This window comes from Atheta coriaria, unplaced genomic scaffold, assembly GCF_025399875.1.
Source record: "Atheta coriaria isolate IRGN ID8LTWV9N9 unplaced genomic scaffold, Caltech_Dcor_3.1 hic_scaffold_3_pilon, whole genome shotgun sequence".
NCBI classification, from domain to species: domain Eukaryota; kingdom Metazoa; phylum Arthropoda; class Insecta; order Coleoptera; family Staphylinidae; genus Dalotia; species Dalotia coriaria.
The window spans coordinates 11,325,392-11,349,807 of record NW_027045445.1 but is presented as its reverse complement, the minus strand read 5'-3'; the positions used below and the strand labels follow the sequence as shown (position 1 = coordinate 11,349,807).

General features: G+C 35.2%; 3 protein-coding genes and 1 long non-coding RNA gene across 4 annotated transcripts; 3 read left to right on the top strand and 1 right to left on the bottom strand.

The window, feature by feature from the left end:
• Positions 1 to 159: 159 nt before the first annotated feature.
• AdoR (Adenosine receptor) lies at positions 160 to 11,409 on the bottom strand. The gene is made up of 4 exons (XM_065317953.1): positions 10,824 to 11,409; positions 6,117 to 6,768; positions 1,508 to 1,719; positions 160 to 1,445 (listed from the first exon to the last, which is right to left on the bottom strand). The coding sequence occupies exons 2-4, from the start codon at positions 6,553 to 6,555 to the stop codon at positions 732 to 734; spliced, it is 1,365 nt and encodes a 454-aa protein (XP_065174025.1). The 5' UTR covers positions 6,556 to 6,768; positions 10,824 to 11,409; the 3' UTR covers positions 160 to 731.
• On the top strand, positions 1,724 to 3,261 carry LOC135804164 (tubulin beta chain-like). The gene is made up of 2 exons (XM_065317954.1): positions 1,724 to 1,900; positions 1,951 to 3,261. Exons 1-2 carry the CDS (start codon positions 1,844 to 1,846, stop codon positions 3,238 to 3,240), a joined length of 1,347 nt encoding a protein of 448 aa, XP_065174026.1. The 5' UTR covers positions 1,724 to 1,843; the 3' UTR covers positions 3,241 to 3,261.
• A 402-nt stretch (positions 11,410 to 11,811) lies between the features above and the next one.
• Positions 11,812 to 13,155, top strand: U2af38 (U2 small nuclear riboprotein auxiliary factor 38). The gene is made up of 3 exons (XM_065317957.1): positions 11,812 to 12,006; positions 12,157 to 12,311; positions 12,371 to 13,155. The coding sequence occupies exons 1-3, from the start codon at positions 11,963 to 11,965 to the stop codon at positions 12,919 to 12,921; spliced, it is 750 nt and encodes a 249-aa protein (XP_065174029.1). The 5' UTR covers positions 11,812 to 11,962; the 3' UTR covers positions 12,922 to 13,155.
• A 4,958-nt stretch (positions 13,156 to 18,113) lies between these two features.
• LOC135803955 (uncharacterized) lies at positions 18,114 to 18,795 on the top strand. The gene is made up of 2 exons (XR_010550929.1): positions 18,114 to 18,377; positions 18,493 to 18,795. It is a non-coding gene; the product is annotated as an uncharacterized lncRNA (long non-coding RNA).
• Positions 18,796 to 24,416: the final 5,621 nt, after the last annotated feature.

Below are 24,416 nucleotides of genomic sequence, written 5' to 3'. Positions count from 1 at the left end.
AATATTAATTTGTTGATATATTAGCTATTTGTGTTTATTTACTTGTCAAAATATTATTTGAAGATGGCGCTTGAATAGTGGCGTATTGACGAACTGTGCTCAGGAAATTTTAAATTTTAAATGTTTTTCTTCATATTTATGGACTTAAAGAAGCGGAGGTAGCTTTTTACACAAATAATTATTTAATCTGTACAGACAATACATAGTATAAGTTGGGGTGAGTATTCTCTTCATTGTCATATGATGATAACGAGGTAGAAATGCAAAACATGCGAACAGCGTTACAAGTTTAGTTACAATTCTAACGACTAGCAAAAATATACGTTTTACATATTTGGCATTGAGTATTATTTAACAATACATTAAAATTCTTTGTTCGAAACATCAAGTTGAAGTTCAAGTGCACGAATGATTTTCGGTAAGGTAACCATTGTTGCGGTGTCGCACGCCTTCACCTTCCTCACTAAGAGAGCAACTTCGTGGCGGTGGGCGTGCAAGCAGTCCCTTGAAAGGACTAAGCTTAACACTTTTTGCTGGGCTGTGGATAAAGTCCCCAGTGATGGTCAGATTACCGCCGGTGCTACCTTGACTCTCCGGTTTCATCTCCGCGGCCGGAGCGGTCGTAAATCCTGGTAAATTATGCTCGCTGACGCCGTGCTCAACGAGATATAATTGCGGTGATGACGGCGACACCGTCCCGCTCACGTTCAAGCTCGGGTTGAGACTCAGCGTCAGTGATAACGCCTGTGCGCGGTTCCCGACGGGAGAAACACCTCATCATTGCAATCATCATCAATTGAACTAATGGACCTGCGTTGTTGTTCATCGGATATTTCTGAAATACGCCATATATCTCGACTTGCTTCAGCGGTAGCCGCTGCTAAGGCAACAGAGTTACCTACAAGTGAAGAGATTTTATTCGCCGATGGTAATGTGTGTGGTAGAGTTTGAGAACGCATTTGACTCTCACAAACAAATCTAGATGCTTGACTCAAAGACATAGCACTGTGTGCCTCACGTATACTTTGCAGACGATAGTGAGTAAAGTTATTATTGAGCGCATTACTATTCGGTGGTTGTTGCAGCTTTATTCCAAAAATGTTGCAGATGAAAGCCTTGAGCGCAGCGCGGAAGTCCTTCAAGTGATAGGCGTAGAGTAGCGGGTTACCAGCGGAGTTGAGATGTGAGAGGATGATGCACGAAAGGACAAACGTCGAGTTCACCTTGCAATCGCGACAGAATGCAAGGATACAATTAATCGTGTACAGGGGAATCCAGCAGATCATAAAGAAGAGCACGATAATGGAAAGATTTTGTGTGGCTTTCACTTCGCGTTTTTGTGCCGCCCCCAGCACGCGCAACATTGTGCCACCACCTGTGGAGCGGCTCGAGTTTTGTCCGCGAGAGTTGCCGTTGTATGGATTTATCGTCACAATTTGACGCAGCTGTAACGAGAAGATAAACATCATCAAAATCATAAAAATGTGATGTAGAAATAGTTGAATACCTGCTTCAAGACCACATGATAAATGTGAGCGTAGAATACAGCCAAGAGGAGTGCAGGAGTGATGATAGTACCAAAGTAAAGAAACACCAGATAGTTGTAATCCATCACTCCGAGGAAGAAACAGCGTCCGTTTTCAGCAGGGCCTTTATGCCAGCCCATCAGCGGGAGGAAGCCTATGATGGATCCAGCAAACCAACAGATGCTTATGATCACTGAAACATGTCATTTGTCATCAGAACATCATAAATTCAAAATCATAAAACATGTAAGATCATTTCTATTTTGGCCTTAATTCTTCTAAATTCTCATTATCAAAATCATATCTCATTTGTAACAATGAGGGAAGTGGTCCATATTCAACTAGGAGCTGCTGGTAATAACATCTCTGCAAGGGTAAGACATCAATACATAACCAACATTCTTAAAACACCTGAAATTTACAGTTTTGGGAGTTTCTTTCTGATGAACATGGCATTGACCCAAGAGGGTGCTACCATGGCACTAGTGACCTCCAACTGGAACGAGTCAATGTCTTTTTCAACGAATCCCGCAGTCGATATATACCACGAGCGGTTTTGGTAGATTTAGAACCCTCCACAGTGTCCAGTCTCCGCTCCTCTTATTTCGGTCAACTATTTCGCCCCGATAATTTCATTTTTGGAGACCAAGGTGCGGGTAACAATTGGGCAAAAGGTAATTTCACCGAAGGTGCAGCAATATTGGAACCTGTCTTGGATGCCACTCGTCGGGAAGCTGAAGAATGTGATTGTCTTCAAGGTTTTCAATTGGTGCACGCACTAGGAGGTGGGACAGGTTCGGGAACTGGTAGTCTAATACTAGATAGTTTAAAAGAAGAATACCCGGATCGAATTATCAGCACATTTTCACTTATGCCCTCTACCAGAGTCTCTGATGTAGTAGTGGAACCATACAACTGCACACTAAGCTTACCACATTTGATCAATTCCGTTGACGAGTGTTATGTTATAGACAACGAAGCACTATATGACATCAGTACTAGAGCTTTAAAACTAAGCGCACCCGCATACTCTGACATGAACCACATTGTAGCAGTGGCTATGTCAGGGATAACATCAAGTCTACGCTTCCCAGGTCAACTTAACACTGACCTACGAAAGATTTCAGTCAATTTGATACCATTTCCTAACCTACACTTTCTCATGCCTGCGCAAGCACCACTCGTTGGCCGTTGTGATCAACACCAGATACCAGTGAGTGTTGGCGAAATTGTTTCACAAATATTCGACGCGAAGAATCTCATGTGCGCATGCAACCCTACCAAAGGTAAATATCTCACAGCGGCGGCCATTTTCCGTGGTCTGGCATCCACAAAAGAAGTAGAACAACTCTTAGCTAACATGCAGCTCAGAAACAACTCGTATTTCGCTGAGTGGATTCCAAACAATGTCAAAAGCGCGATCTGTGACATCACCCCGCGTGGGTTTCAGTTATCCTCGACGTTTATCGCCAATAGCACTTGCATCCAAGGATTATTCAAGCGTGTCGTCCACTCTTACAATCAAATGTTTAAACGCAAAGCTTTTTTACATTGGTATACAAACGAAGGAATGGAGGAGTTGGAATTCATGACGGCAGCGACGTACGTGAAGGATCTGATTGCAGAGTATCGACATGCCCAGGACATGACGATAGATGAAGAACAAAATGACGCAACGATGTCGGTTGATGTGCGTGCAAGCAGCGAGGCATAATAAATTTGATAAATTTGGTCATTTCGCACAAGCGAAGCTCCGCTTCGGTTTTTCTTTAAAAGTAATTTCCACTCAATGGCGGTCCATTTCAATTACGTTCCTTTCGCTTCCAATCAAATCAAATTCACACTCAAATGTTAAATTATTGCACGGGTCAGTTATTCGCCGGCGAATTTCATTGTCACGCTGTTATTTAGTGTTATTTGTGCGTGCGTTTCGGTGGAAATGGCGTGTAAATGATTGAAATTGGTTTGTAAAGTGACGCACATCGATCCTAGGCGGGGCCGCGAGCAAAATCAGTGTTTATATAGTGTTGCGAATTTTCGCTTGGCGAAACTTTTCATCATTTACTTCAAATTACAGTTTAATATTTAGGGTATCAAGGTGAATCTGAGGATTATCATCCTAGGGCAACATTAAACTCAACGAAGAGGAAACTGTGCATAATTTTCCAATAATACGATCGTGTATTTTACGTCCCTGTTTGGAACATTCGCATAAATTAACTTTTCTTCGGTTTTTCGTGTTTTTTACTTTGTGTGTTTTGTATTGCGTATATTTCAGTAATATCCTGTTTTCGATGGTCTTATTTTTCGTGTTTTCAGTCATCAAAAGGGATTTCTCCTTGAAATTGGAGAATTACGTGCTCAGTGCAGACTAAACAGTAATTTTTTTTGTATCACAAATATTGAAATATTGATAAATGCATTACGTGCGATGCGTTCGTAATTTCTGTGGAGACATGTGCAAATGTCAAACGTTTATTTCCATCTTCAGATGGTCTTGAAGGGCATTTTGTTATCCAGCGGAGCGTGAGTGAAAAATAACGCACATAACTGCAGGAAAATGCTACGATAATAAGGCAATAAAGTGGCATTTCTTGACGGAAATTTATTATCTTTATTGTTCCAAACAGAAAACGCTTTCGCATTATATATTTTTTGTTTCTAAACTCGCCGGCGGAAAAAAATAAATTAAAATTTGCGTCGTATTTCGTCTTAACTTTAACTTTATTTAGCTCATTAGGACTTTTTTCTTCAGCTTCACGCTTCAACTCCATTCGAGGTGCGAAAAAAAACTTTCTTAAGTTTCACGTCGCAATTAAATTTGAAAATAAGATGAATAGCTTCACGTCCTTTTAATGCGCTGAAAGTTTTTTGCATTTTTGTTTCGTCTGGGAAATAAAAATTTCAAAAGTACGTTTATTCTGATTAAAAACTAGAGCGCATTGTGAAATTCGATTGTCATTGTCACATGCAATGTGGAACTGTTGCACGTCATGACGCGACTATTACCTAGGGTTTGCCCCTCGCGTTATATTTACATAATACTCGAATCGCGTGCACGTGCACAAATTAATTCTCGACGAGACGATTTTTCATTCGTTTGTATTTTGTCACGTGTTGTTGCAGATAATACTTTTTTTCATTCCAAGATAATATTCAGTGTGAATTACAATCACGTTTGATTGTGATTTGGTTTAAGTAACATGTCAATTTCTAATTGACATTAAAACAACGTTTTACTGCCTAGGTATTAAAGAAAAACACAAAAACTCAATATTTGGGTAAAATTTTGTTTGTTCCATACTATAACATTAATTTTATTAATAATAAAGTTTAACTTTAATGCCTATGTAATAAAATACCACTTTACGCAGATTTTTTCCCAACTTGTTGCTTAAATTGCTTTTCTTTCTGGTTTTCGGCCAAGTTAAGTGAGGGTATAACTTGCCTCGTGAAACAGTTCTGTTACTTTGTGCCCCAATATCGATTTATCTCGTACACTTGTACGACTTGCGGCTTTTGTCCTGGGAGCTTTCTAAATTAGATAGTTGAGTCACTGCGTGCTGCGTTATCTTGTTATTTACAAGCGCGCAAACGAATACAGAGCAATAAAACAATTGTAATGGGACATAATCGACGTGTACATTAACCGTATTACAGCAAATTGACTACCACACTATGCAACTCTTATCATTCTCATTACAACAACATAATACTATAATATTCCGATTATGCATCAGCATTCAACACCTTTTTGATTATTACGCGTGATTCTATTTCCGAACACTCACATAAAAGTTTATTTGTCCGTCTCGAGGTCGGCATGCAATCACAGCTCGAATAATGCTTTGGTTGAGGTTGAAGGTCCCCTCCATTAGACACTTCAGATCAAACCATCGCATTTTAAACGTTCTGAATCCACTGCTATTATCCGACATTAATCGGTTTCGTCTCATCGCCTTCAACATTCGCGAGCCACAGGGAGCACGTAATGTTTATTCGGTAGATTAAGTGTCTGCGACGCATTGAATTTCATTACACGCACAAGACGTTTTATTTGACTTGACTGACTCTCTCATTAATTCTAACACTCTGCCCAATGTAATTTTGCAACACACCGAAAAATTATTTACTTGTTTTGTAGGAGAAAAAAAAAGTAATTATCTCCCAAATGCATTAGACATAATTATCAGCCGATGAGACAACATAATCATCCACAAATAAGTTAATTATGCCATCAATTGTTTGTCGGACGCGGATGGTAATCAAAGTGGTTATTATGACTTTCAAAAACGCCGACTGCGATGGTGGCGGCGCCGGGCGATATAATCGCGCTAATACCTGCGCAAATTACTACGCTCGTGCCACTCGTCTGATTCCCACCGGGCTACTAATTTAGTCGCCCACGGTATTCGGGTCTTTCCCTTTCGTTGGTTATTTACGTCCTCGAAGCCCGAAAGAACGAGGAAATGAAGCAACAGCTCGTGACCACTTAAAATAATTGCCCTGCTGCACTGCACAGATGTTGCTTTAGATAATAGCTTAATGAAAACCTATTTTACACCTATCTACTATTATTTACTTACTTACCGAGTGCAGTTTTAGTGCGTACATTCCGCGAATATCCCATCGGATGTAAAATGGCCCAGTATCTGTCGACGGAGACCGCAACAAGACAGAAGATTGATATTGTGCATAATACCACCAGGAGTGAGACGGTGAAGAGACACGCGTAGAGATTTGTCGGTAGACCAACTGATGACATGATGGCAAAGGGTATACCTAATAACCCTACTAAGAAGTCAGCAGCTGCCAATGATACAATGTAGTAATTCGTCCGGCGTCTTAAACGTCGCTCTTTGCGGAAAACTAGTATTACTAGTGCATTCCCAACGACTGCTAGTGAAGCGACTAGAATCTCTGATATGGCGTAGAAGAGATTCAGTTCTTCTTTTTGGTAATCATGGCTGTCGTCGAAGGCGTCCTCGACCAGTGTGTAATTTGTAGTGTAGGCTTCAGTTGTCGTCATTATTCAATTGATATTTGACGGTGAAGATCTTTGTGGAATTAATTTGATCGTAGATTGCTGCTAATTTGCTCGATCGCTTATTAGATCAGTGGATTACTTTTTTCTCGAGCGCATTTTTGTCATCCGTTGGCCTTTGTACTTTTTTTCGTCGAAGTTTTTCAACGGTGCCAACATTTACTAAGACTTGGTGGGAGGGTGGCACGGACTGCGTATCTGAAAGCAGACGCAGAAGATGATAAATTGCTGGAGGGCTATCAGTTTCATGCAATTGATATTGATTTTTAAAATGCAATATGTTGTAAAATGACCAAAACAAAGAAGTTCTTTTTATCTTATAGCAGCTGTCATATTAGATTTTACTGATATTAAATAATAAAGATAGCATAAACAATTACCAGCTGTCAAATAAAAAATGTCAAACAACATAACCAAAGATTTTTACTCTTTATTCTTTTATATTCATGAAATTTTTAATGTTTTAGTAGTGATTCTACTTCTCGAGACAGAAACAATTCAAACTAATAAAAAATAATAAAAATCAAAACCGCTTCTGAGTTATAAATAGCATAAACACGCTGGTGACTTTATTTTATATATATATTCAATGTCAAAAGTTGAGGAAGCCGGCAACCAACAATACAAAGTAATTTAAAGCTGTTCCAAAGCTATTGGAAGCTGAAATTAATCCCTTTTTATTACCCGTAATTTATGACATCAATCACGTACCGGATTTTTGTGACACTTGGGTCACCATCACAACCCCGCAAATACTCTACGCCCTATACACTTGATGAGAAAGTGAGAGGAAAGCAAATAAAAGAGCAACGCGGGCGGAAAGCAGGTCGCGTACAACTCTTTTTGTTTCATTTTGTTGGCGTTCCTTCATCCACATTTTCTAGTTTTTTTTTTTTTGCGAAACTCAGCCGCCCAAACGAGCAATAATACGGCGTCAGATGGTCACACGCCGTGGACAGTGTTTATTTAATAAATTTTAATTGAAAACAAACACGAAACGCAGCCAGCGACAGCGCAAAAATGAAACTGAACGTTGTTCCAAAATGTTTCAAAATGAAATAAAACTGGATTAGTGTTCATTGTGATTTTGAAATCACAAATGATGATGATGCAGAGTTAAATAATCAGTAGTATAGTTTTATAATTCTATAAAATAAATTAAAACTACTTTATTAAGCTTTAGTGAAAAGTTGTGATTTAATAGAAGAGGGTTAAAAATAAATCACAGCTTTAAGGTGCTTTATTCTCTTTGTGTTGGCAACTGCCAAGTTTATAGTTTATCGCTTTCCGGAGCAAGAGTTTTATTTTTCATTCTTAGAATTTAATCGCAATTTAATTTAATGACTGTTCAATTTTTTCGAAGTACAATGGAATTTAATTAAGTTTTTTACGCCTCTTTCCAGTAAAATAAGTTATTTTTAAATCGCATACATTATATTTGCTTTTTTTGCAGGAAAATTACTTTTAAATAACTTTTAACTTAAAGTAATCACTTTTTAATATAAAAACTTCTTCGATGTTAAATTTCTTTTTACATTCTCGTTTTACGGTGGTTAGAGCTTCAAATCTTAATTTTGCTTGTAGGCCGTTTTCTTTGTTGACGCAGATATATCTAAATAACATAAAAACGTATTTGTATAGTACGTTTTGTTGGTTGGCATGCCAACGGCGTGTTCAAGTCAACTCTTGAGTTGAGTGGAGGCGGTGACGGCGGCGGATTGTGCCCGTACACCGACGTGTTTGGTTAAACTCTTTAGGGATTTCTTTTTGTACATAAAGGTGATTCTTTACAGCTACGGTCACAAAATATATTGCGTTTTATATTTCATTATGCGTTTTTGCTCAAGTTGTAACATTTTTTATTATTTTTCAGTCAAAAATGTAATAAAACCAAAATAAACATTAATATTCCATTAAAATTCAGTATTATTATTTTTATTTAATAAATTTAGGAAATGTGGCAATCTAAACGGATTTTAAAAACTTTAAATTTTTTGTTTTTCATGTTTCTTAATGAAACAACTTAACCCACTAAACACTGTGTTTAAAAAAATAATCCATATTAGTTAAAATTCTTGTTTGTAATGTGTTTTCTTGACATTGAATGATCCTACACGTACCTTAACGAAATAATCACTAGTTCCAACATGCTCCGACCGTTTGCAATACTCAAACACAAAAAAACACAAAACAACGTGAATGAATAACTTGAAATTAAACTTAAAATCAGCGCAATTACAATTCGCACTCGTCAATTCTTTTGTTTCACAAATTGCATGTCTGCTCTCCCAGTAGTCTTCCATCCCTGTCCTCAGTTGATTATACGTATGGTAATCCAATGCGTTCGACAATTCCGAGAATATTGATGCAAATATATTATATTCGCTCACACACAACGCAAGTGACTTGTACACCGAGTGTGGACAATTTGGTGACATGGTTACGGCGAAGCTTCAACGGCACGATGTCACGTTTGATAAGTGTAGGTACAACTGGTACAACTATAGGACATTCGTTCGGTAATTATAGGTTTCTGCGTAATTAGCTCTATGCGACAACTTGCGTTCGGCCTATTATTTTCGCAAACGTAAAGAATTGCGGATTGATTGCAATTACGCGTGTATTCAGACTCAATTCGATACGCATTTTAACAAGTGTAGAAAGATACGGGATTGTATGACATCAGTTTTATTAAATCTAAAATTGAATTTTTGTTTGGTTGTAAAGTTGGAAAATTAGTGGCTAACAAGCAATAGATGGCGCTGTTGTAAAATCCAGAAATTATAAGTTTTTGGCCTCATTATTTTGATGCAGCATAACAAATGTAAAAAAAAAGCCTAAAATTGTTTAAAGAAAATGTACGATCGACAAGTTTGCCTTACATATTTTGCTGATAAAACAAACCGTTTGACTGAAAAATGCTAAAAAAGCATTTTCGTACTTTTGACTTCGACTCAATTATTTTTGTCGATATCGAACCAATTTAAACATTCAAACTTTTATGCAAGATGATGTTTCTTATCTCTCCACAAATTAAAATTAAATTTTTGTTGTGCCATACTTCTTTTTAATTAAAACAGAAACTCTTAAAATATTTACCAATCGATTTACTCCCCTCTATCAAAATCAAACCTCCTAAATTTCTAAATGTTTGTATAGTGATTGAACGTTAGGTGTTAATTGAGTTTTCAGCAACTTTGTTAATTAATTCCTTTGCGATCACCTCGCCACGCGCGTAAATTAACAATATAGCTTAATAATCTCCATACCAATTTGAATATTCATATGCATACGTCTACATAACTTAACTAAGTGTAGTTTTTCACAATTTAGAAAAAATCCACTTTATTCGTATCTAACATACCAAACTAGTTTTAGTCTCTACATTAATGAATGTATTTATGAACATTTCATGACGGAATGTTCGTAAATATAATATTATGTGACATTTTAACCATAACAAACAATATGAATATATATAAGAGATGTAATTATCCACGAACAACGCGAAGGCAATCAACTTGAATAATAATTATTATTATAACTATAATAAATTGAGGAGATGCTCAAAAATTCACTTCCGCTCTGATGTAATCATAATATTGACCGTAGCATTTATCAACAGGATGATTTACAGCACCTGTTTATTTATCTTGTTGATTTACGAACTCGACGATTATTATTCATATTGATATCCAATAAATTTTGCGGTTTTTAATCATCGAAGTGCTTATAACAATATTTACGCAGTGAACATTTTAAAAACACAAATAATTTTATAAAAATTGTTCGTTATAACACAATTTAAGTTATTAAAACATAAATAAAGCCGTAAATATTATACAGTGGCCTTAATAACATCAGTTTTATTGTGATTTTCGTATTTTCCGGCTTTGTCGCGTTTCCTCCTTGTCGTTTATTATTAACTCGTTTTATTGCGAGTCCCAAAGCACCACATAAGTGCTCGTTAACGTTGATATGGAATTAATTATTTACTCCCCGCACAATTAGAGAATCTCCAATACAAGACATTTTTCGAATTATATAATCTTACACGTTGTATAAATACAATAAAATTCAGTTGCGTCATGTGTACAACACTGATGTTTTAAATAAGTAAGTGGAAGGTTATCGGAAAGAAATTATTACAATGTTATCTACGTGAATATATAGGTCACTATTGATATATGTAGTAATAAGTGCTACTGATATTAATATTGATGCAGTTATGTTTGGATTAACTTATAACTCACCTGTTGAACAGTTGCAGTTGTCTTCTGTTTTGTAGTTTCTCGCTTCTCAGCGCCGAGTCTAATTAATTATTAACTTCCGTGTGTCCGTTTCTGACGCACCGTGAACGACCACACGCGGTTCTGCGGTTTCGTGCGCTGAATTTCAAGTCGTACTTCACGCGTTGAAGTACTTTGGGTGCTTGCGCTGCTTGTGGACCAGTGGCAATTGTCTCACGTTGTTGAACACTTTGTGAATCAAATCAATCAGGCGTGAAACAACGTCTCGTAATCGCACATAATTCCCCCAAGCGTCAACAAAATATAACAAGTGCCATAAGTGTAACAAAGTAATAAGTAATAAGCGAGTTTTATGTAGATGTATTGTTCATGCCGTGTTCGGTTTTGGCGCGGTGTAATAAATTGCGGCACTTATCGCGCGCGAACATCCGCTGGTGAATTATTTTTTCAACACTATGCGCTTCCACACATAAAACGCTGTTTTCTTGGTGGAAGTTGGTGAGTTGGTGTGGAAGTGGTCGGCTGCGTCGTCGGCGGGCGATGCGTGGTGACTGCAAGTTGTTGGAATTGTTGGAGACGACGCAAGTATGGCTTGTGTGGTGGCGGTGGCGGCGGCGGTGGCGGTTTGGACGAGTCACTGCGCGTGGTGCCGTGCTTGAGTCTCATTACGCCCTCGACCACCCACATATTAAATAAACAATGTATAATTATGCTGTTTTATTAATATTTTTGACTTTAAAAGTGTATATTATTCAAATATTTCAAATGGCGCAGTTTTGCTTCAAATTCATTGCTAATATCTACAAACATTAAGAAATAACATGTAATTGTGATCGTAAACGTACTAAAATAATTATTAATTACTTATTCATAAATTAATATATAAATATTACCGATTTATTTATTGATTGTAAATAGAGTTAAGAAAACGCGATGTCAACTTTTAAAAATATTGTTCTACTCTAGGCAACCAAAACCACAGCTTTTGGACAACCAATGAAACGTCAGCATTCACAGGGCAGCCATTTGTAAAGAATCGTTAGCGAAGCGGTGCGCGTGAGGGTAACATTGATGCGTCTGTGAATAAAGAGCGTCTTCCTCAAAAAGTACGAATAATTACAGTCAAATAGGCGCTCACCACCATGGCTGAGTACCTAGCGGCTATTTTTGGCACAGAGAAAGACAAGTAAGTGCCAACTTTCATATAAACAAAATAATGCCAGATACCTTCTGCGATAACCTCAAAATAAACTAAACAATATCTTAGATTTACTTGTTTTAATCGTTTCATTGATACATATAGGTGTGAGAGATTTATGCAATATTATATTTTCAGAGTAAATTGTTCGTTCTACTTTAAAATCGGAGCTTGTCGGCATGGTGATCGCTGCTCGCGTATTCACAACAAACCAACCTTTTCACAAACATGCTTGCTGCAAAATCTATATGTGAATCCACAGAATTCTGCAAAATCTGCTGATGGAAGTCATTGTAAGTACTTAAACTTAATAAGAATGTATTTATACATGTTAATTTTTACGTTTTTTAAGTGGTTGCAAATGTCTCTGATGAAGAAATGCAAGAGCATTATGACAACTTTTTTGAAGATGTTTTTGTTGAATGTGAAGACAAATACGGTGAAATTGAAGAAATGAATGTCTGCGACAACTTGGGCGATCACTTAGTCGGTAATGTGTATATCAAGTTTCGCCGTGAGGAAGACGCCGAGCGCGCTGTGACTGATCTTAACAATCGCTGGTTTGGTGGACGCCCAGTGTATGCCGAACTGAGTCCCGTGACGGATTTCAGGGAAGCGTGCTGCAGGCAATATGAAATGGGCGAGTGCACACGGTCGGGTTTCTGTAACTTCATGCACTTGAAGCCAATTTCGCGAGAATTACGGCGTTATTTGTACTCTAGAAGAAAAGCCGGACGTGGTGGTGGTGGAGGAGGAGGTGGAGGCGGCGGCGGTGGTGGTGGCGGAGGAGGCGGTGGAAGACGCTCAAGGTCCAGGTCTCCGAAGAGGGCGCGCTCACGATCACGAGAACCCAAACGGTCCAGATCACCAAGACATCGCGCTGGACGTAGTGGTAGATATTAACAAACGCATACAACTAAAGGCAAACATTTTCCATACAGCAGCGTACGTCTAAGAAGTGAATGAACATTTGTAATGTTACTTATTTTAGGTTAATTTTGTAATGTGTATCTATATGTTATAGTTTTCGACTTCAATACTTGGATTTTAACTTGAATTATTGATACATTGTGCTTATTTACCACTTTTCAGTCATAAATGATAATTTCTTGTGCGGAAATAGATTATGGATAAGAACATTGCTTAATATTATGTATTGCGTGTATCACCTTAGACTTCCCGATTGTATTATGTTTTAACTACACACTCTGTTTGCTTTAATTTCATGTAATTGCGTAATGCGAGTCTGCCTGCAGCGCTTAAACAAATCACGTTCGGAGATGAAGCGATGCGCGTCGAGTCATAACACTCGTATGAGTTGAGTTGAGTTCGAGTTTGCTTTTGTGACTATAAACAACTTAGTTATGCCGTGCGACTGACAAACGGTAGCAACGCAAGCGTGAACCACAAAATCAGAACTCATAATATTTTCAACTTTAAGTTAAGCAAATACATGCGAGTGACAATAACATTATTAGTATTCCCAGTAATGAGCATAATTTCATTGAGTAGAATCTAATTTTGTGTGTTGTATTAGTGTGGCAATAATCGCGGTCATAATGTGGAACGTTAACACAAGGTGAAGGTGATTGTGCGGTGTTGTTATTCTAATTAGTGTGACTGTTCAACGCGGAGGCTGCGTCTGAGTTTGAATATCACAATTTCAACGTAAGTGTAAATTATAAGAATAAACAAATAGCTGGATTTGGAAATTTTTAAGGGTAATAGTTTAAAGAATCCGGAATGACGTGGTTTAGAGAAGTTTTATGTGGAAAATACACTTGTATATCAAATAATGAAGCTATTATTATTGTTTAAGTGACGTTAGTGTTGAGTTTTGAGCTCCGATTGGTTTCCAATATATTTGGACAGTTTTCTTGATAATGCAGTTTGTTTTTCTTACAATAATTGCAAACAATGAATCCAGTAAAACACAAAATGTGTATTTTGAGTTGCATAACTAAAGGTTTAATAAATATAATTTTAGTAATTTTCAGTTACTCATCATGCCTATAGTATAGAGCAAGAGCCAGTGACGGCCAGACTTTCGTCATTTTAGGAAAGATGAAATTTTGTCTATGTGTGTCTCCAATACAGGTAAGAACGATTCCCAATTATGAAACCTGCATCGTGGTTCCTTTGACAGTTAACAGCCAACAAAGATGTACTCGTACAAATGATGACCTCAAATTCGTTATTATAGCAAACTCCATTTTTACATATTTTGTTCGTATCATTATTACAACATGCGCTGCTCATTGCCAGACACCTGGTATGGTTCCAACCCTAGCCAGACATCCCTAAACTATAATATTTTTAAACTTTTTTACTTTCGTTATATTAGGAAAGCTGAATGTTATAATAATGATACGAACAAAATATGCAAAAATGGAGTTTGCTAAAATAACGAAACAAAGGTCATCATTTGTACATCTTTGTTGGCTATTAACTGCCAAAGGAACCACGATCCAGGTTTCATAATTGGGGATCGTTCTTACCTGTGTTGGAGAAACACGTGGACAAAATTTCATCTTTCCTAAAATGACGAAAGTCTGGCCGTCACGGGCTCTTAGTCTACTATTGGCAATTATAATTTTATATGTAGGACAGATTTTGTGTTGCAACTGTAACTAGAATCAAACTGGTTGTAATACTCTGCTGAAAATTGTGAAAAGTAATGTCATGAGTCAAAAATTAACCGAAAATTGAAAAGTGCTAGGAAAATATTTCACTAATAAACGTAAAAAACGCTGCCAATCAGTAAATTACGCTTTGATGCTTCACTAATCACAACACTGTTTATCCATCTGCTTCTCAGAACTACCAAATACCAATACGGATGCTGCACAGTATAAATAACATTTATGCTTTCTGTTTTATTAAATTTTCGACATAACTCCACCATCCTATTAATTATTTAGATGCATAACCATTACACAACTTTACACTAATATTAACAAACATAAACCATATTTTAACCGTTGTTAATATACAATCTCTAAATCAACAATGGAAGATTTTTTTATTTGAACTTTATTCAAATATGTTCATGTATTTAAAATGTTTGAAGTTATTAATTATGTAATTTTTGCTTGTATGCTTATTATTCGGACGTTTTTACGACTTTACGATAACTCAGTAACTCAGTAGTAGAAGGTAAAGTTGTTGTACCGGCGTGCGCGACGCGGAAAACATTAAACGCGTGCGCCATAAATAATAACATCGGCGTGGGCGCGCTCTTCGAGAGGGTTTGATAACGGTTTTAGTTCGTCGAACGGTATTCGCGCGACGCGTCGACCGGGGCACCGCGAACACGCACCACGCGCGACTCGCCGCCCCAAGTTTACAAACGCACAACCACCCTCAACTGGATATATACCTGGATATACGTTTAATAAAACCCAGTGATACAAAAATTATGTAAATTTAAATGTGGTGGACCCACGAAAGCACACAATTCGGCGCTTACCTCAACACAAGTCGAATAAATTGAGTCAGTGAGTCAGTGAGCGCGTTTCGACCTTAACCCATTTATTATAATAAAGTGCGCTATCAATTTCACTTCCGCGAAATATTATTTTACCGAAAAATAAATAAAACGTATACAAATGACGGAAATTTAAAGCACATTGTTATATATATATTTATTATCTTTATAAAGATTTTATAACTTGTAATAATTAACGTGTTATTGTGTTGTTTAAATGTTTACTATTGTACGAACACGTGTTGTTTGATGAATGTGCATCTGTGATTTGTTGGTTTGTGAAACAGTTTTATCCGCGAAAGAAGTTTATAGACTTATCTGTGAGGTAAGTCGTTATTCTTGGCATAATTAAAAATACTGCAATTACGATATGGGAAAAACGTGCTGATAAAATTATTAATGAGAAATTGATTATTGCAAGGTAATTAAACATGTGCGGTAGTGATTTTTTTTTTGGTTTAGGTAATCGCAATGAGTTGTGTAATTTTGTGAATTTTTGTTCGAGTCTATTTTTATCATATCTGATATTTTTGTGCATGAATGACATTGATAACGAAGCGACTAAAATGTAATAAAGTTACGTGTACGCCGTGACCAGGCGAAAATAATGTAAATATTGTACGGATTATATATTAAATTAATAGATATTGCATACATAAATATTGTATTTTTAGAAAAATAATATTCTAAATAAAAGTGTGATGCAGTATAGTAGTAGCATTTGATAGGTTTCTAAACATGGTTGGAGGTGCTCTAAGTGGATTTATATTCTTATACAGCATTATCTAATCGAAGAATTATATATTTTGTAAAAAAAATAACAAAATAATTTTGTTGCATATTTGCACGTGCAGCACACAATTATTTTTAATTGCTTTTAGTTGTAATTCCAGCTAAATATTTGTTTTACTTACTATAGGCAATCCAGTGTACAGCTAGTAAAGAGATTTATAAAATTATATATAATTATATTATAGCTAGATTAACAATAGGTTAATTTTTATTGTGTTGTCTTCTGTTAATTCAAAATTACGATAATACATATTTTAGTTGCTACAATATTTATATTATATATATATTTGAAAATAGTATTTGGTGTGTGTGTATGTTTACATAGGCTCAACTCGTCGCGGTCTCATCAAGGGCATAATTAAGTTGTTTGGCAGATATCTAATTATACACACCCAGTGCCTTCAAAGTGTCAGAAGCGTTTTGGGTCGCGTAATTTAGCCGCCGAGTGGGCCACGCGCTCACACATCCATAGTATACGAGATTCCTGCCATTGAAACGCACCAAATTTTATAGTATATTATTTTAGCGTATCAAAATGGTTTTTATTTTATATATATAATTTAATTCACCATAAAAAATCATAATAAAACTGTAATCGAAATAATAATTAATTGCCTAGGTAATAAATAAAAATGCAAAGTTTTGAAATTATTGACTTTTTAACAAAATATTTGTGTTTTCATTAAAAACAAACTTTTAAAAATATTCCAAGTTGGATGCTGTTAAAACAAAAAAGAAGTAAATTAAGAAGAATACAAAAAACACTCTAATTTATGTAAACTCGAAACTCACAAACATCGAAAACTCGCAGAAATCTGTAATGCAAATTACTTCCCTAATAATTTGCTGATTTTGCTTGATTGCCTATTGTTAGGCATGTTATCCCGTGATTATTTCAAATTTTCCATCAAATAATTAATCACATTATTATAATGTGGTAAATATTAAGTGAATAACAAAATGGAGTTTCAATTTAAATATAGATATCACTTTTGTGATTGATTGAAATGATTGATGGATTGATGGATCGATGAAATAGTGTGAAACTTTAAGCTTCGGCACATCCCAGCGAGCACGAATCGCATGCGATCTGTATTTTATTTAATTGAAAAATATAAAAGTTTGCAGCAATATTTTTAACTTAAATTAAATTGGTAACCTATTAATAGAATATATTTTATTTTATTTCAAAAAATGCAATTTTTAACATTTCATGTTGATAATATTATTTTTTGCACTATTTGCGTAAAATATTTGAGTAGAAGGTATATTTCATTATATATCAATCAATTTTACAGTAGAGTCCGGTTATAATGACATCGAAGGGAACTGACAAACACGTCATAATAAGCGGACGTCATACAAACCGTTTTGTGAAATAAAAACCTTTTTTTACGTAAATATGTACCTAAGTACTTTAATATATAAACATAGTAATTACAAATGTATATAAATGTATACATATATATTAAATTAAAATCAAAATTGCACATAATTACACATACAAGAGTATTTTTTACTGTTTTAAATAATCTGTCATTTTTGTCTGCTTTTGTTTTTTTATTTTATTGTAAAAACAGTCTCTAATACTATTATGAATAGAGGACATAGCTATGGTCAAATTATCATTTGCAATATTGCTGTGCATAGTAACAAACACAAGAAACACAAGACACAAATAGTTAAACACAAACAATAAATTCACCTCCGGCAGCGTGACGAGTTGTGAGAAGATAAGTAGGAACTGTTCTTAGATTTCAAAGTTGTGAAAATCGGTCATGTTATATGGTCTGCTAGAACAGGATTGGTTAAGATTTAATTGAGCCGTTTATTTTGAAAGTGACCTAACTCCGTTTTTCAATTTTTTGCCGGTTACCATGGTTACATGTACAACTTCATGTTATTTATCAGTGACGCACTTCAGATTGCTTATATTCAGAGAAAATACGGTACATTTTTTACACATAGGTTTTCCGAATTAATTGAATAACTGACCCGTGTGGTTTGAAAGTGGCCTAACTCCATTTATAGTTATCATCAAGGTATTTACTATTGATAATGGCGGAAAGCAGCGATGAAGGTAATTTCAATTAATTAGTATTTACAAGTCCACCTAATTTTTGGGACAATTGCGTTAGTTAATTAACCTGTACGTTTAATTAATATAAAACTTAAAATTTAATATTAAATTATAGAAATTATTGCACCCATGAGGAAGAACCGAAGAAGACCACTTAGTTCAGATAGTGAAAAGAAATAGTAATTAATAAAAAAAGCGAATAAGAAAAAGAGTTATAAAACAATATTCCTCGTCAGAGGATGAAGATTCAAATAACAATGGAGAAAAGATTGATGCACCATATATCCAAAAAGTGCGAAAGATAAAACGGAATTCAGGAAAAAGATATTGCAGTTAAACCGGAAGTATTGTTCATGAAAAAAAATTCGAAAACAAAGATTGTGGTTGTCGGAATGCGTGCACAAAAAATTATAATGAAGAAGAAAGAAAGAATATTTTAGAGAAGTTTTGGGGTTTGGCAGATTTTAACAAACAAAATGTATTACTTCACGAAGCTGTCTGTGAAACGAAGACGTTTTTTTTCTTCAATTTGAAACATCTTAAATTATGTTGAATGGACTTGGGCATCTTCAAATTTTATAATGAATCTGGCTGTTAATTTTGAAAGTGGCCCAACTCCATTCTTGATAAGGAAACGCACGTTATTTACTTAATAATTGCCACTATTTTAACAGGAACTTTAAATTTAACATCCTAAGATATGCTTAAGCAGTATGACTCCTTTGTATCTTATACGTATATTTTTAAATTCATTGAAACGCAAAACTTTCAATATCTCGATTTGAAGATAAATGGAGTTAGGCCACTTTCAAAATAAGCGGCTCAATTGGTTTATGAGGGTGAAAAACAGACCAGAAGGTTAATTTGGAAAATACGGATTAAGTCGTGGACAAGGTACTGCTGCCCGAATGCTTATATTTATTATTTAAGCATTTGGTCTTTCCGATAATAAATACATAAAAGTAATTTGACAATCATAAAAGAAATGTAGCAATAAATATAAAAAGTTCACCACGTGTCGATCGTCGTCGGGAATCAACGAGCATGACCGGAGGTGTAAAGAATCATGTTGGTCATTATAACCGGACATAATCTATTAAAAATGGGTCATAATAAGCGACATGTCACTGTAAGCGAAGTCATTATATCCGACTTTTTTAAAAAGAATTTTATATGAAAACCAAACTTCGTAGTGTAGTTACGTCATAATAACCGGTTGGTCAATATAAGCGGAGTCATACTAAACGGATTCTACTGTATTTATATTTTGCGAGTACTTTGCTCGCTTTGCTGTTCCGAAAAGCTTTAACTCGATTTTAAACAGTTCGAAACAAACTTTAATCACTTTCGAAACATTTTGGAAACGTTTTGACATTGTAATCAATTGCCATCGTTTTCGCCGAGGCTGTTTGATCGTGCTTGGAGACTGCAAGACCCGAGAGACATTTAATTTCCAGCCTGCGTAAGGGTTTCGCGCAAGAAAAGCGGTTTACATGGCATCGCAGCACGGCGGATTGATTTCACGCTGTGTTTTATATTACAGGTTTTTGAGTTATTGTGATAATAATCGTAAATGCGAGCTGTATTATTTTCTGCTTTAATTTAAACAAAATTAAGAAAAAACGCATAAAAATATTGTGGTATGGTAATTGTGTTGTCTTGTGAATCTTGATTTTTTCATTTTTATTTTGTGCTATTTTGTTACTTATCTGTTTTCTATTTGCTGTTGGTACGCTCGGGGCACGACGTGATTGATTTATAAACTGGGCCGGAAACTGTGACACCTACATCGTGTAGAAAGCTCTTGACAGTTTGCGGGTGGTCGTGGTCACCGACGAAATAAATAATAAAAGACACAACATAAGCAGAATAAGTTTCTTTTGGTTTCTTTTTGTTGAAAACAACAATATGTGAAAGTAATATACAACTACGTCAATTTTTTCTTCATTTTTTTTTTGTAAAAATAGCAAAAATCAAAATCAAAATTTAATGTTTATATAATACTATCTTTGGCCTGCGACTTCCGGTAGTGTTTAATAAAAATGTAATTTGTTTTTATTCTCTCGTTCTAGACTTAGCTTGTGTCATTTCTTTCAATAAGTTTTTAATTTTATTTTAAAGAAATTAATTATATAAAAAATTGCTTATAATGCATTTCAGCGCGCCATCTCGCATTCAACTATTTATCCTCTAGAAAAGGGCTGTCTTTAGGGTTTTCCCGGCAATTATTCGAATTTTTCTTGCCGTAAAAAGCATCCTTGGGCTTTAACGAACATTTTAAAAACAGAATTGACCAAATTAATCTACGGTATGTTGATATTATAAATTTTACCTACATCATAAAATTTAAAAACAAATAGGAATTAACTTACGTAAACATTGTGTATCTTGATGTGCCGTAATTTGTTGCGGTGACAAAAAACATATCAGAAGAATCAAGGAGACGTGAAGAAAAGCCACGTCGAAGAATAATCCGCCAACATACAAGTCTTGGGCTGTTCTGTATCCGCATGTCTCACGTTTCGTGTCACATGCGAACATTACAACGCCCGAACGTATGGGGCTTATTGAATTTACGGCTTTGCGACTACTCTTACGAGAAGTGCGCGTGCTAATTCTAACTCCAACTCCAACTCCTAAATCAATGATGGGATTGTGGATTTGCGGATTGCCAGGATGTGCGTGGATTAATGAGGAGGATAATTGTATTGAAAGAGGCACATGGCGGAAGTGGAGGTAGCAAAATTAGAATGATTTTACATTTTAATTTTTCAATGCATCAAGCTCTACATTCCTACTAATTACATTCAAAAGGATTATTTTTTATTTGACACAATGCTAAATTGGATATTAATAGGCGTAATAATGGTAGTCATTAAATAAATTGGTATTTATTTTGTCATTTCGTAAAAATACGCTATCTCCCCTTTCGGAATGTCTGAAGTCAGCTTACGGACTGAAATTGATGAAGAAGTAATCAATATACTTAGTGAAAGTGCTTGTCTATAACATATCGTTTGATATTTACACAAAAAAATGATATACGAATGAATAAAACTAAGAAAACACAAAATACAAGAAATGTCTTTGTGAATATTTGTTTCCGCACGTAAAATATTATGTAGGTAATTCAATAAAAGTGCATTTTAAATGCGGAAATCTGATATTTTTGTCAGTTGTCAACATTATCTATACCGGAATGAAATAAAATGTCTGTTTGTACAGCAGATATCAAATGTTGAAATTCTACCCTTTCTGCAAACGATCTCTAACATAATTTTACATTTGATTGATGTAATGACTGATTAATTAACCATAAAATTACTGAAATATTATAAAAATTAATTTTCTACGGAAATTTAATCAAAATTTAATATATGATTGAAATTGCAATCCAATTAATAAATTGCTACACACAAAAAAATTACATCGCATTGAAAATGTTTAAACGGCGCAAAATTAATCGTAATTGCGTCGATAACTAATTAAGTATTATGTTGTTTCACCGATGCATAATAAATTCGATTGCGGAATTACGTCTGGGAATCACAGCGGAAACGCATTCAAATCGAAAATTGCGCGCTCTCAATTTGCGGTCACGTGCATGAATTTGTTTCAAAATGATTCGCATTCGATTAAAAATCAAACACAAAAATTCACATTTCCACAAAATTGTTTTAATTAATTTTTTTGGAGATGCAGGCTCTATTTACTGATGACTATTTGATTTCATTAACGGTTATACAAACACGATTAAGTCAATAAGAGTTAATAAAAGCAATTCGTTTCGGTATCATGTGATTGTTGATGTGTTGAAATCGAGAGCGATGTGAAATAAAAATGTGCGCACCCTGTAACCCTGAGCAGTCGGTGATTTATTGATTCCGGCGTGTGGTGTGCGTTTTACTTCGTTGCAATTAACGAAGCGCCAATCGGTGTGTTACTAACCACTGGCACAATCATCATGAAGTAATGCTAGTCTTGGTTAGTAGCTTGGGATTCAGTCCGTCTGTCCTTTCCTTTTCGTAGCGTTTCGTTTGACAACTTGAGCTGCGCTAACTAATCAGTAAACGCTTCGTGTGGTGCTAATCAGTCGATTTAGTAATTATTAATGTAAATTACGGACGGACTAGATTAGTATGGACGTCTGTTTCAAATGAAGCAAACCGTATTAGGACTAATTGAATGCCTAGGCAATGAAAAGGCAGTTTTATTTACTTTTTAAGTAAATTTAAGAAAACTATCACTAATTGATGTAAAACTTCATAAAATTATAATTTGCTGAGTTAGTTATACACTGTTGTATTCTGAGAAATTAATTATTTATTTATTCTTTTACATTCTTCGACCGACATCATTGAAATTTTTCTCATTTTACAAAGACTTGCCTACAATTTATGCATGGAAGTAATGAGGAAATAACTGCTTTTAAAATACGTCCAAAACACTTTGTGGCTTGTTAAGAAAAAAATAAGAAAAAAAATCCAACATCTAGCATCTGAAAACTTCTAAAATGAAACTTTTGATGTAAAAAAATGTAAAAAACAAATTATTAATGATTGAATGTTTACTGGTTTGAATATGTCTAAATAAATAAATACTAATTTTTAAAACGTTTAAATGTTTGAATTTATAAATTTAATCCAACTTTCATGGGAAAATTTTTGCAATTAAAATTACTCTCATTCGCCCAACTTTTTAATAAATTCAAAGCTTCAACTATAAATTAAAACTTCATCGGTTTATACAAAATATTGTAGCTATTAATTAATAACTGGTTGGATATTGTATCAATTATAATCCATATTTTTGTTTGAGTAAAATTAATTTTCGAAAATTTTCGGAATTTTGGCAATATTTGCATATTTTAAGTTCGAAATAATATTATACTTGAATATGCCACAGCCAGACGATAACGAGTCTTGATCGTGAGCACTTTATCAAAAGTAAATCGATCCGAATTCTTGACGCGCGCGCTTATTTTCAACCTTTTCCAGCTTCGTGATTTTCCCAGCGTTCGGCATTCTTGATTTCCAACTTTTTCGTACGACTTTCTAACACGCGCGGAGTTTACTCGATGTTATAGTTGAAATTGGGCAATGAAGCACGATTTTGGTATGATGTAAGGTGTCGAAAACGTCACGAACATAAAGCTCAGCAGAGCAACAGGCCATAAAATATAACATTTTATACGTATCGTTTTTACATACTTTTATAATATTCAAATTGCGTTTTATTGTCATGTTAATAAAGCCAGAAGTAGTAAAAAATTGACACATATTTATTTACTATATTGTCTAGGCATTAAATTACTCTCTCATAGAAAACAAATTATATTTACTGTTTTCTAAACAATGCTAATGGTTCTAAGTATTTTGCCACTTGAACCATGTTTGTCTTTATGCAAATAAGTACCCTTGAAAATGGAGTGTTGGTCTGTGCGCGTCTGGAATGTTGGGAGCATTCGTCGAAAGCTTTCGGATGCTTTGCAGATGCTAATTGGTTGCTAGCGTAGACGAAGCGTACGTTTGAATAATAAGCCACGCTTGAAATCCTGCATTGAATCATCGAAGAAATAAAATTCGAATGCCAAATGCACTAACAAACAAGTGCGAAAAAGGAGAAAAACGTTTTTGACGATTCTATCCTTTCAGTTTGAAATTCTCACAAAAATAATACAAGCAACTTAAAGATAATTTCGATTAATATTTAAGTAATTAAATTATTATTCGCGAAATGATCAAAGGATTAAGCCTGTAAACTTTGTGGAAATTGTTAGGTCAACTGTTCAATTATAATTCAGTTTCATGTGCTTCCATTTTGAAAATTATTAGGTAACACGACACTTCTAACTTCATCAAAGACATTGCTATGAAACGGAGATAATGGTGCTGTGCAAGTTTTGAGAGGATGCTGCAGAATCAGTGATGACCTGTTTGAAACTCACTCTGTCTATTTACTAGCAGCAAGCGAGGGGAATTGTTGGGCTTTGAAAAGTTTTCACCAACGAAATTCACAAAAGAGCAGTAAATGCAAGCT

Coding starts and splice junctions, on each gene's coding strand:
- U2af38 (XM_065317957.1), top strand. CDS start 11,963: ATGGCTGAGTACCTAGCGGCTATTTTTGGCACAGAGAAAGACAA. Junction 12,007..12,156: donor TTTGGCACAGAGAAAGACAA/GTAAGTGCCAAC, acceptor TTATATTTTCAG/AGTAAATTGTTCGTTCTACT. Junction 12,312..12,370: donor ATCTGCTGATGGAAGTCATT/GTAAGTACTTAA, acceptor ACGTTTTTTAAG/TGGTTGCAAATGTCTCTGAT.
- AdoR (XM_065317953.1), bottom strand. CDS start 6,555: ATGACGACAACTGAAGCCTACACTACAAATTACACACTGGTCGAGGAC. Junction 1,720..6,116: donor ACGCACTAAAACTGCACTCG/GTAAGTAAGTAA, acceptor GACATGTTTCAG/TGATCATAAGCATCTGTTGG. Junction 1,446..1,507: donor ATCATGTGGTCTTGAAGCAG/GTATTCAACTAT, acceptor TTCTCGTTACAG/CTGCGTCAAATTGTGACGAT.
- LOC135804164 (XM_065317954.1), top strand. CDS start 1,844: ATGAGGGAAGTGGTCCATATTCAACTAGGAGCTGCTGGTAATAACATC. Junction 1,901..1,950: donor GTAATAACATCTCTGCAAGG/GTAAGACATCAA, acceptor TGAAATTTACAG/TTTTGGGAGTTTCTTTCTGA.